The sequence below is a fragment of the Mixophyes fleayi genome, chromosome 1 (assembly GCF_038048845.1).
Source record: "Mixophyes fleayi isolate aMixFle1 chromosome 1, aMixFle1.hap1, whole genome shotgun sequence".
NCBI lineage: Eukaryota > Metazoa > Chordata > Amphibia > Anura > Limnodynastidae > Mixophyes > Mixophyes fleayi.
Window position 1 is genome coordinate 264,438,591 of NC_134402.1, and position 14,124 is coordinate 264,452,714.

The window sequence follows — 14,124 nt, forward strand, 5'->3', positions numbered from 1 at the left end:
GCACAGCTACAGTACTAGTCTAAGTCTGAGTACAGGTGATGGCAGTATGCATGCTATAAAATGTGTCTGCAATCAGGAGCAAGTGTAAAAATATTAGTTATATACAGTACAAATTAAGGTTAGTGTATTAAATGTTTTTCTAAGGGGGAAATAAATTATAAAAAAAAACAAAAACTTTAAAATTTTCATTTATAATCATACATGACTATATTATTGGCAGGTAACATTAATTGCTTAATATTTTCTGTGCATTCTTTTGAGATTTTATATTCCAAATAGGTAGTGTATGTATCCTGCAGTGTCTGGTCTAGTAAACCTACACCCGCAGTCAACACCACACGTATCTTAAGATCTGTTCCTTGTTGACTTTGTGAGTACGAGAACCAATTGAAGTGCGTCTTACAACAAACATACAATGCACTTAGTATGAGTGCCGTAAGGATTCAGTCCCAACACACAATATCATTTTCTTGATGCACAAACTGGAAAGGAGAAGATTCCTCAACTATCTATACCAAAATGAGCAATTTATAGGCTATTACTCTGAGTCATCAGGAAATATGATAAATTATTCATCATCAAGAGACACAGACATTGGATCAAGGTTATTATGGAGCAAAGATCTCTAGTCAAAGCCAGGGAAAATATCAATGCTTCTAGTCGTCTGTATAGGGATATTACCAGTGCTGGAATTTAGTACAGTGCTACATATAATATCCATGGTTTAAATGTTCAAATTAGCCTTATATAATGGAGAAAAATACCAATGTCACACAGAAAATGTATACAAACCTTTAATAACAATATAAGTATTCCATTACTAAAAGGCATTAGGGCAAGGTGGACAAAATGTAATATACAAATCATATAAAACAGGCTGGTAAAGAAATATCTTTCCAGATTAATGGTCTGCACACAAATACGGTTATCTCTACCTCTCATAGTGGGTTGTTAGTAACAAACAAGTGAAAAGACGAGAAAGATGACCCAGTTTTATGTATAGCCAGCATTATAAAACACAAAGCTGAAGCCTTACGGTGAAGACAGTAGCAGCAATGGCGTAGATGAGCAAGGCTTGTTGGTTGTCTTTGGAAACTAGGAGCTGATCAGGTGGAAGCTTTTCATTGAAAGACTTCCTATGCTCAGCGTACATCCACCAGAGAACACCTGTACCTCCTGTATAAGAGTGGGTCAAACACAAAATAAAGTCATGTAAAAATACCTTCCTAATCATTGCATGTGTGTACTTCAACAGATATATAAAACCACCTCCAACACAGCACAATTATTTATGCAGATTCAGATTTTACAGTGTGTACAAATACAATTTTTATACTTTGTTAGACCAAAAGCCTCTAAAATGGAATATGAATATGAATATATAGGACAAGGCAAGTGAGGAATATGAAATGGGGTTATATAATTCTGGGAGACAAATAGATGTTCCTGCTTTGTCAACCTGCGATATGACCCCAATTAGCCATCCTTGTCAAGCTGATGAATATGCCCCATACTATAATCAGACATTTCAGAATTCTCATAAAAAGTGACCTGCCTGATGTGATTAATAGATACTCGGACTCCGTATTAGTATAGGAAAATTTGACAAACTGATTTATTAAATAAATGAAATGTAGGTGTAACAAGGGACACATTATTTGAGGCTGAAAAGTGCCTGCTAATGATATTCTCTCTCATCTATTCTACATTGAGTTTCTAGCATTACGCCAGGGCAAGTACAAATCATGTGATGACTCAAAAAGAGATTAGGTTCTCAAATGTTGGAAATAGCTCAATAATAATGTATCTCTGTCCTTGAAGGACTGAAGGGGAATCTGTGCCTTCTCCTCTAGTGACACGGCTGTGTTTAACAAACACATGTAAGATGCCATTTATAAAAGAGCTACAAGCACCATTCACACATAAAGCTGCTATGGCTTAGGGAGTACTTGCCCTAAAAAGCTGTTTGCAGGTAAGACTCAAGCTTATTACACCACAGTATTCATTTAATAGCTGTGGTAAGCAGAATAAATACCTATTTTTGTTAAATATGGAGCTTGTAACCAAACGCCTGCATCTAGCTTGTTCCAGGAGATTCCCTCACTAAAGCTGCAATTGCTTGGTTAAAACATGCCTTAAAAAGCTGTGCGTAAGGAAGACTTAACTCATTTAAATTGCATAGCAATAAATATATCACACTTCTCATTAAATTCATGCTTAAATTGGGTATAGTGACTAGTAAATAAAGGAAGACTTTGGAGTAAGTTGTTCAGCTTAATATATTCTGCAATACATGGAAGACAGTAATAGAGTGCATGATGAAGCAGCAATAGCGGCATCAACAATATCTTGGGCGAGTGCTGAGAAATAAATACTTGTGGTGTGTGCCTTGTTCTATAATCTTCTTATATATGTTCACAAATTTAAGTCTTCTGTGCATCCTCTCACTCAATAAATACACTTATTAGTACATAATAGTACACAGGAGAAAGTTTGATAGGTAATCCCACTTTCATCAGAGCATGCACTTCTTCTCTCTCTCCGCCACTGTAACCATATCTCAAGAGCAGGCAGCAGGAGAGAAGGTACAGCATCAATGGTAAGATAAAGCAATAGAGGGAAGTTGGGGGGGTGGGGGGGGTAGGGAAATGGGGCTTTTAATGTAATTGTGAGAGATGGGTGGGAAAGGGCTTGTAATGTCTGTGTAAAGGGAGGTGGGTGGCCCTTAATATAATATGGGTGGGAATTATTTTCTGGTGGGTGGGGCCTATTAATTTAAAGTGGGAAGCTGAGACTATTAATCTAATGCTGGTGTGGTTTGGGGGCTTTTTAACTGAATGTGGGGGTTGGGGAGAGGGATTGCCATTTATTTAATGTGAATACGAATTATTTAATGTTTGGGAGGGAATAAATGTATTTATTAAATGTGAATTCTAAGAATTTAATGCTGGGGCTGCTTGCAGGTATGGAGGACTATTTATTAAAACATGGGTTCTATTGATTTAACCTTGGGACTGGTTGGGATGAGGGAGGTCTAGAGCAGGGGTAGGCAACCTGCGGCTCTCCAGGTGTTGTGAAACTACAAATCCCAGCATGCCTTGCCACCTATCTGCTGTTATCTACTGGCAAAGCATGCTGGGACTTGTAGTTTCACAAACACCTGGAGAGCCGCAGGTTGCCTACTCCTGGTCTAGAGGGTTCACTTCTTGCTAGACTTTACAAATATCATGTACCTTTTCCAAACAGGACCCCAACATTTCTAGATCAAGTCAACAACTGAGCTTAAGACACCAACAGCAGCAGTAATGAAAACTGCAAGAACAGGTAGGAGAGCAGTCTGCCAACTGTTCCTATTTTTGTGAGAGAGTCCCGATTTTGGGCGACTGTCTCTCAGTCAGGACTTTGTCCCCACTGCAGGGACAGTTGGGAGGTTAAGTCCTGCTTAACACTGCTCTGCTTGTGAAGGGGGATCTGCGAGCACCAAATAGTTGTGCACGCAGTATTGCCCGTATATATGAAGTGGATGGGAAAAGGTTGGAGAGCAGCCTCCCTCTGCCTAAAATGATAGCTAGATTCAAGTACGCTGGTCATGCAGACTCAGGTGGCATGGAAATCCCCCTCGAGAAAACCTGCGTCTGCCCTTGATTAACACCAATGAAAGTGTATGTGGAGGCAATTGCTAAAAAAAAGAAATTTCCAGATGAAGGGGTGCCCTGCCAAATTACGGACCTGTATCTTTTATACAAATAAAAGTATTTACTGGGCAAGAATACAGTTTATACCATTGGGTGCCATTTAGAGTTGAACATAAGGGACATTTTTAAGTAAAAAAAAAAAAATACCTTTGTTTACTGTGCATGTGTACGAAATATCCCTCTGTCCACATTAAGGTATTTGAGAATCCCTGGTTTGCGCCTCCTTACATGTGATGAGGTGGAATAGGGGAGGGAAGGGGCATTTGAACAGAAGGCAAGTACAGTAGTGTTATGTTCACATACTTGCTGTAAATTTGGAGGTCGAGATAGAGGCAGATACACAAGTCATGAAGCGTATCTATTGCTGGTGCTTGCCCTCTGGATCAAGATCTGTGCTGATGACTGTCATCAGCATGGACCTTGCTAGACCGGGCTAGTGTAAAAAAATTAATTTAAATATTTTTTTTAAAAAAAATTCCATAGGACTAAGCGTTCCACACATACTTATATTCAAAGCCCTTCCTGCAGATGTTTACACAGCGGAACCAATGAAAGGAGGAGATGGGTAGTGCAGGAAGCCAGGAGGAACTTGACATCAGGGATGTAAATAATCTAGCTGTCTCTCAAGTATATTCAGATCATAAGATGGAGGCACATTTTAAGAAAATTTGGGGCGTCTTATAGTCCGATAAATACGTAATTGACTATTACAGCATATGAGTTTATTGGTGCTTTTCTTGAATTTATTTATTCTACCGACTTAAGCATTTGTTATACTTTCATAGTCTTATTGCTGCAATTTATAAGTAGCATGATATGTTGCAAAAAAAACTAGTTGACCAGTAACACTTACCGAGTGATCCCAATGTGACTAATATGGTTAAGATCCAAACAAGTACTCTAGAGATGTACCGGATTATAACCATCAAAATCATTGAAAGCACTGCAAAAAAAAATGAGAAAACATTGAATATATTCTAATAATAATTGTAAAATTATTCTGCATTTAATATAAGCTTCAAAGATTGAAGATTGACCTTAAAAGATAAGGTAAAGTCAACATTTGATATTCATGTCTACTAAAAGACTGTGAATTACGGAGCTGAATTATAAATATGAAAGAAATGAAGTGTTTCTACTTAAATATGATTTTTTGGGTGAGATATCTTATGTAAAACCTGATCCCAAAAGATTACTGACCTGGGGTACCCCAATATATTGCACATGCTCAGCACTGCTCAACTCGCTCCCTATTGGCAGTGCATTGGCAGTGGTCAGCACATTGCCTGGGTAAAAAACAGACAATGACCATGATTTTTTTATTTATTTTTTTGGATGTTTTCCCCCCATTTTTTTCAGGCACCTTGGTCTCCACCGGATAAATGAAAAAACCCAGAAATCAGTCAGCAAGAGTGGTCTGAATAGCGATGGCATGCACAAGACTTTGGGGGATCTACTGCATCCAGTAAATGCTATAGGTAATAAGTGAAAATTAAAAATGTATCCACCATATTTACAGATAGTTACTGACTATCAGAACAGACAATGAGTGACTGAGTGTTAACTTTGCAAAAATGCACTACGTGGATTGGCCAGTTAATACATAGGGGGCAGAGCCAGTGATGTCGCAGCAGCTCAGATGACTGTAGTCTCAGCTTTTTCACCTGTATCAGATTATATTATGACACAGTCCTAAAAATGTACAAAGGGTTTTAAGCTATTTTTAAATCTTCACTATTTAGAAAGAGCTGCAGTTAAAATATTAAGAGTAAATCTGAACAACATATTTTAACTTTATGGATCATATATGAACATTTCAATTTTAGGCTTTATTTGTCCTTTAACCATTTTGTTTAAGCCTTATTGGAAATGAGCACATCCAAAAATTACAGGTAACCTTGTAGTAAGTGACACAAAGAAACAATTTGACTTTATAGTGTTAATATTCATCTTGTGTCAAATATAACCACATTAGACTCCCCTCAACGAGTTCCAAGACCATATAAAAGGCAGAAAGCTGCTCTCTTACAGGATAATGTACTCCTTGCCATCTTATCTAAAGATCTAAAGTACTTCTTGTACACAGATACAGGGAATAAATGTGTATAAGCAAAATAAAAACAAGTATACAAAGAAAACTGATCAGACACACTACTGCTGAGAAGCATTATAATAATTTATTTTGTCCATTTCAAATTTGAGAGCATCAGCAGCACTGTTTTCTGTAAATTGCAGACGCAAGCTTTGCTGGCTTGATCTAGTGATGTGCGGTACTGCAAGTGATGGCTTATCAGTATACAAATGACAATGTGTCAGCATAGTGGTATAGGTGGCCTCTTGCATCAGACATTACTACTGTCTGCCAACTACAGTATTGATTTTAGCTCACAGCTCTGCCAATGAATAATATGAAATGCTCAATGCTGAGAGTTATACACACATAAAAAAAAGGCACTGTGTGGGAAGATGCAATCAAGCTAAAACTACACTGTATTTGGAGATACCTAAATGCTATTTTATTAGACAAAGCCAACCATACAGGAGCTTTTCATAGAATATTAATGATCTAAAAAAAAATAAAAAAATCACGTTTGAATATTGTAATCCTGATTTGCTATTCCTCGTTCTTTCTTCCTTAAGATACCCTGTACTAAAGAGCAGCACAGCTTAGCAATATTCAAGATCATTGTGAAATATATACACACACACACATACATACATATATACACACACACACACACACACATACATATATACACACACACACACATTTTAATTTAATCTGTGATATATTGCTCAAAGGGATTTTTAGACACCTGTAGCACAGGCCGTATGGTATGGTGATCTAGCTAAGACTCTACCATGCACAAATCATGTCCTTGTAAAGAAAATAGGTGGATCTAAGGTCAAAGTGACACCTCACAAAATAGACAAACAAAAATGTTATTTTTGCTATTGGACAAAAAGGAGTTTTGTGCCTTAATTAGAAAGTTTACTAAATTCTGTACCTTCCCAATAATAGTACTTAAGTAGTCATTGGAGGCCCTCCCAGTTTCCTATATTTAGGCTGGCATCCTCTGCTCAGACTGGGAGAGTGGTGCTGGGTTGTGAAACCATAGCCCAGCGCCACACTCCCAGCTTCACCAGCAAAAAGCTGCTCCTCCTTTTAAGTGACCAGCACCAGTGTAGGGGAGTCATGGGGATATTAAAAATATTCAGTCACTCTTCCAGTGTTTTAGCAGCTCCTGAAAACCCTAGGTGACTACCTTAGGTTGCCTAGTACTAGTGCAGGCTCTGTGGATGCCATTATGTCTACTCTTACTTTCTAGGCCTTAGAAGTTCTATGAATGTTATTTAAATTTTAAAAAATCAATGAAGCTCAGTACACGTCTTAATGAGGCTTCAGAGGGCTGCCTGCTGCCCATCACTGGTCTAGGCATAGGTGTGCATAGACCAGTGATTGGCAACAGGCAGACCTCTAAACTTCAACCTGCAACAGTCAAGCTCATCCCTGCTTTATTGTCAGATTTGCTGTAACACTTTTTTGTTGTAACAGTTTTTTAAAATGTCTGCTGATGTAATTACAGATAGAGGACTCCTTTTATTAAATGTATTGTTTCAACTTATTACTGAGATTATGGGTAACGTTTGGCCCTTTTGAAGGTTATAGTCAGCCATGCGGCCCCTGAAGTGTATCATGTTGTCGTGATTACACTGCACATCATATTTTTGTCTTAATTATACATTTTAAGACCGAAATAATTACAACCAATAGGGAAATTCTTGTCCCTTTACTAGTTTTATATAGCAGCCAAGACTACCAGCATTTTCAATATTTTTGATATTTTTTTAGCTAAGGATTTTGGTGCCTGTAGAATATAATTCAGATCAATGTTCCACTGTGAGCATGGCATCTTTATAGTAACACACACATTGTAATTGGCCTGCAAAGTAACGCATTCTGAAGACTAGTAGAAAGACTGATACTGGGAAAACACTAGAATGACTGCGTTTTTGTTGATGGATAATGTAAGACTATTGAGAAGGCCACGTGACAAACTTTAGCATAGCTTGGAAACTGGAGAAAGTCAAGTTGAACAAATGTGAATTTTGAAAGATTTTTTTTATACCCACTATCAGTGGGTATAAAAAAGGAATATTTGAATGGGGCAATGTGGAGGCAGCACTTAAACATTTAAGCCACATTTTAGGGTTTTGGTATTTACAGATATCACACAGGGCAAAAAAAACTAGCCTTATTACTCATCACTGCAGAAACTTAAGCGAATAATCCCTAAAATGTCTTCATGTTGAATAATGGCAAGAGTCCAGTGTCTGACTTTTCATCCCTAATGCACGCAATGTGATGTATATAACATAATGCAATATGCAAATAGGACACTACTATAACAACTGGCTTCAGAATATAATACTAATTAGAAGTAGGTTTACGTAACAAATACACTTCAACACCACCTTTATAGAATGTATGCTTATTCTAAATGGTCTAGAAAGTGGCACGGTTAATAAAAAAACATCTCACTGAAAGGGATTTCTGCTGCAAGATGGTATGCAGGTTTACATTTTTCTTAAAGCCAAAAAGGATATATGAAATATAGAATTGACTTACAAAACTGGTTACATGAAAGTTGTGCAAAATCAATCATAGGCATAAAATCTGAGAGAAGTGCAGAGATTTGGAAAAGGTTTGTAAGCACATTTACAAATGCCACAAAGTTCTGCTTACTGAAAAAACAAAGCAACTCACATTTTCACAGATCCCACCTCAGTGTAGCCCATGAAGTACCATATGAATTTGTTAAAAATAAAATCTCCTAAAACAGAGCTACACAATGAAGTCTAATAATTAGAAAAACCATTACCTAGTGACAAAAAGCAAAGTCCAATTATAATTTCTTTGCTGGTCATTACTCCACTAATCAGCCTGTGTAGGACACTATTGTCACTGACAAAAGTGATCAGGGCTTCTGCAAACTTGGCATAGCAGGAAATGTTCACAGGAGCACAGCGATGGAAGAATGGAATAGGTGCACTGGTGACACAAGGAGAAAAAAAAAACAAAAAAAGAAAAAAAAATTACTCCTACCGAAATATAAAATGAAAAAAATGTCACATCAACACACAAATGGAAAGGTGAATGGAAGCCACATTCCTGACTGTAGTATTATCAAGATATGGTGGGCAACAGTCTACATCTCTTTTAAAAGCCATAATGAAGGAATTTGGGGTAGGAAAATGGTGGTTGGTGGTTGGTAATGTCATCAATGGGACTGAATGGATGTGAATGCCAAGGCTAAAACAGTCACGAATAGGGGAGTACAATTTAAAGGTGCTTGACCAATAGAAAATGGTCTGGTTCATTTAAATGTAATTATACAATAAGAAATGAGACTTGCTTCCCAGTATCTTCCATGCATAAATGTGTTCTTCTACAAATATTATGTATAGTATATAATACCATGTTATAAAGCTTCTGCTTTTTAGTTTTCTTTTTTACGTTGTCTACTTACCGTATTGAGCATGGGATATAACTCAAGCGTTATTTCAGTAAATCCTCCTGTACAAATAATACCACTGAATGCTCAAATAGAGCTCAAAAATGATTAAAGACTAGCACCATAGATATAATTATTCACCCACATGAATTTAGTGTGTGGCCTACTACTATTTCTTAAACTATAGTTGGCTCCTTAACACAAGGTTAATGATTGGTGGATGGACTAGATGTGGTTGGTGATCAATATTACAATCTCTATCTTCAGTAGAGAAGAATAGATAGGGACTGAGAGTTGATTTTAGTATCATATATAAGAAAAAAAGCTCAAATAAAGTTCTTAAATTACTGCTGAAACCCCCAGCTGCCAATCCTTTATATTCCAGACATAAGTTGACACGGACTACATTAAAGGTCTACACATTTCACAGTATCTTCTAGAAATTGATTGCTCATAAACAAAAAAGGGAGACACTCATATGTATAAATCAAAGTAGTACTATTTTTTACATGGATAGTTTTCCATATAATAAATAAGATTCAGTCCAAAGATGTCAACTCGATATTTAGCAATTTTCTTTTAGTTGTACTGATGAAACATGTTTACTGGAAACTGCTCATGCAACACCAGCCTTCCAGCTGTCATATAGATCACTGAAACCAAACCAAGCACACAGCTATGCAGGGCAACTGGATTCACAGACAAAACATATGAAGAGAACAGCTCTAGTTATTGGGTAGTATTCACTATTAATGACTGTAGTCATAACCCAAGAGAGAGGAAATGTTACTGTAAGCAGAAAAGAGCAAGTATAAAGTAATGATGAAAAACACATTTATACATACAATACAACTGTGAATATTAAATGAAAACACCACTGATTGTTGTGCAGATGTAGCTCCTTTAAAATATTATAGTGAAACAATGCTATGGCTTCAGAGCGGATCTACTTCCTACCATCACCAGAATTAGCCGACCTTACAATATAATTTTCAGTTGGTCTGTGTGGACAGGTGGCAGGTGCTCACATCAAATGCCCTAAACTACTGTGCTTGTCAAAAGCTCAACTCTGAAGATTACGGTTGAAATGGATGAGATTTAAATCTTATGGTAAAGGGGCAACTGACTGAACTAGCGAAATGGTAAAAATTCTCACAACTGAAACTACAGCAGCTGGAAATAAAGTCCAAAGGGATAGAAATAAAAGAAAAAAAAAAAAAAAAAAAAAAGACTCATAAGACCTAGAATCACATACAAGGATTCCTCTTTACAGCACCCCTTTATAGTCTCATCCTCGCTCATCACAAAGCATGCTTTCTACAAAAGAATATTAAAATGAGTTGATTCCATAACATCTCACCCTCTTCATATCACCATCCTTGCCATGTCAGTTTTAGCCTGTGTTTCATGCCTCATAGCCATTGGTGTATTTTACATGTGTTTTACTAGCATTTTTTTTTTAGCGCTCGAACAAAACATGTAAGCAGACCTAAAAATGGAACTTGTATTTAATGACCCCATACTGACTAGAGTTGCACTTGAATTCACCAGAAGTAAAACACTTATCCAGTTACCGCCAATGTCCTCAAAAAGACTTGAAAACTGCTAATAAACGCATTTGTGGTTTAGCTTGCGTTTAATGCTTGCACGTAAAAAATATATCGCCATTGAGCAACTTTCAGACTTATTCTCTGCTGTTCACTGTATCACTAATGGAAGAAATATAATTTTGGGGGACATGAGAAAATAATCTAAACACATTTATTGTCATCTTAACCATTTCCATTTGTAGCCAAGCAATCTAGCAATGCATTACTGCATGATTTAGTAACAAACATCATACCTATTTTTATTTTAACATTTTCAAGGAATTAATTTACTTATTTTCTACATAACAAAATTGGTTACCATCAGCATTTATTTTCCATTGTGTGACTGTTCAAATGCTCAGAGTACCTTTATCCAGCTCATTCCGCATGAGCCCTCTAATATCCATTTGTCTTGCTTGCACAATGATGAAATTGCAGCTCCTTTCACTAGGTGTATGTCTGTCTGTGCAAACCTGTATTATTTAGGTTTCATTTAAACTGATCCTAATGAACAATTTTTTAACTTCTTGAATTAACTACACTTAATGTATACATTTTTGCAGAAATTCAAATACATAGTACCATGGGATATATTGGCATTTTTTCATTCATTGGAAATAATTAAACAAAAATGATGTGCCACCAATATTTTCTATAAATGCATTTTTATTTTTAACTTATTCCTAGTTCTGTAGATTCATCCCTTTCTTATGCAGACAACCACTTACTATTTTTGGTTCCTGTAGTTGTCTGTATAATAAATATTTACTGGGGATTCCTATAGTCTGAGAAGATACATTGCCTGTACTACTTCATCTTTCAGGTTGAGATAACTCGATAAATCCTTATTTTAAGCTTAAAGTGGTCTATGTTAAGAAGTCAAACACTATTATCACAACAAATGTTTTAGTGCATTGAAGGCATAGGCAACCGGAGGCTGCTGTGGAGCTGTAGTCCAGCAACGACGGAAGAGCCACAGGTTGCCCAAGTCTGCTTTTTAAGTGTGTCATGCCCTTGGAGTAGAATAACTATACAGAACAAATACACAGAAGATATACAGTAACATGTATGTTGATAGAAGTCAGTTCTTTCACAGCCTTTGTTATCAGTGTCGAAGTCGTATAATTGGATGAACGAAAGTATATTGGTTAATATTGTTTTATTGGCCGATTGCACTCAGTATGCCACGCTACACGTGGCATATGGCGATCGCATGGTAAAATACGCACTCAAACACTCGCATGACAACATTTAGTTATTTATGTAATTCATATTGGATTCATTACACAGTAATTTATGAGCAGACAGTATTTGGTTTATTATTAGTTTATATAATATGATTATATGTGCACTTCAGTGATATATATATGGTTCAGATAATAGGAAAGGTGGCATGTCTAGTATCATATTAAAACCCTATTCATCAGCAGTTGTCCGGTGCAGTCGGCGAAGAGATCGCACATTGCATACTTTAGTTATTGATATTAGGGAATAAACCTTTGTATGATGCTGGCTATGACCTGTTTACCCTGGACCCACCCAACGTCTGGACCTATAGAAACAAGCTACGTCATCTCTATTGTTCACTCTGTAACACTGTACTGTATATATAATCATAGCTGCACCCCCACCAGCCTCAGTCTTCACTGATCACAGTATTCAAGGATGAATCACTGTCCAGGGGTGCCCGTGGTTAGCGCAGCGAGCGCATGCGATAGCAGCGGTATGTATGTATCTTTTGTTATTGGCTGTACTGTACTGTATCATAATATAATAATGTATTGAATTGTTGACTATTTACATCTGCTAAAATAAATCACTTTGTGCGTTAGAAACACAATACAATCGCCTATGCAATGCTTATTTGAAAACTATAGAATTACTTTAATATCAGCATCAGAAATCAGTTCAGTCATCTTGTAGAATATAGTACTGGCTGAGAGCTCTGTCCCGTTTATCATTTTATTTTGTGCCAGCAGGAAGCTGGGGTTAAATCTGTCTGTTGCCCAATTTTATTATGTGAGTCATGGTCTAACCTCCGAATAGGTTTCACAGTGAAAGAATAAAATAAATGTTTTTTATTTAATTATTATTGGTCTCTACAATACACCTGTATGGAGACTGCCAATAGAAAGTGTACTTTTTTGACTCGCTAATACATTTATTCACTTAAATCGAGGAGTTTGTCATTCAAGCTATTTCAATAAAATGACCCTGCAGGACATATTGCCAAATGTCTGTTGTATCACATATTAGCTTCTAATTTTTAAAATAGCATTGATCTATCATTGTTTCATGCAATGGGAAAACCATGCTAACTAAACCTTCCACCTTAAGTTGTATACTCTACAATGCATTCCACTGAAAGACCCAAACAAGAAACATATTTGCTTATTTGTGCAGTATCATTAGGCTATTTGATATGGCCACAGGTTTGCAAACACAGCGCAAAAAGATTTTTTGATGCTCCAAAAATCAGCGCCCAAAAAATAACGGTCATAAACCTTCCCATCATACATGTTGCCAAACATGCAATCGATGGTCAGACACACTTACCTGAGAGAACGAGGAAAGTAACAATTGCACAAGCACTGAACAATGTACTCAAGTGATGTCTGCAGTGATGGTACAAAGCTTCCAGTCGTTCTACATTCTGAATGAGTAATCTTGGTTACTTACTTTTCTGGCACTGGAAGCCTTGGGCACAAAGACGATGCTCTGTTATCCGTAGTGTACTGGTTAGGGGATAGTGCATAATCACAAAGATGTGACCCTGTGGAGAAAAAAAAATTCTGTTAATTGTGACATTATTTGTGTTCAAATTGGATAGATTTAAAATTAAATGGAGGTGTGTTTGACACCAAAACCTCACCACAACAGTTTGAAAACAGCCTGAAATCACCACTGTGTGGTGTAAAATGTTTATATGCATGGATTGGCCACTTCATACTTGTCGACATTAACTTGCAGTCTGCTACACTGACATTCTCTATGCTGTTGACATTCTATTGCTCTGATTATTTACAGGTTGTTCTAACGTCGCTAATTCCATCTCCTTGTCCATGTGTCACCAGTTTTAAAGAATGAATGAGATGGTCTTGTAGGAGGCTAACTAACTAAATGTTACAATTTGTCCTCAAAACAAAAGTGTTTATTCATGATACAAAGTGGAAAAATTATAATTAAAAAAAAAAAATTATACTTCTTAATTTAATCATAGTAAATGCATAATAAAATGCATCTTAATCATTTGGAAGCATTTTTAGTTTCTATATTTATCCAGCGCACTCCAGTATCCTGATTATCATTGTTGCAACTGTGTGG

The 14,124-nt window shown here is 36.7% G+C and overlaps 1 protein-coding gene across 1 annotated transcript in view; it reads right to left on the bottom strand.

Moving 5' to 3' along the window:
* SLC44A1 (solute carrier family 44 member 1) overlaps window positions 1-14,124 on the bottom strand; it is a 94,164-nt gene that overhangs the window by 29,188 nt on the left and 50,852 nt on the right. The window contains exons 5-8 of the mRNA XM_075210451.1: window positions 13,480-13,573; window positions 8,579-8,748; window positions 4,549-4,638; window positions 1,037-1,176 (exon numbers count right to left, since the gene is read on the bottom strand). Of these exons, the coding sequence (XP_075066552.1) occupies window positions 1,037-1,176; window positions 4,549-4,638; window positions 8,579-8,748; window positions 13,480-13,573 (494 nt within the window). The remainder of the gene's footprint in view (window positions 1-1,036; window positions 1,177-4,548; window positions 4,639-8,578; window positions 8,749-13,479; window positions 13,574-14,124) is intronic.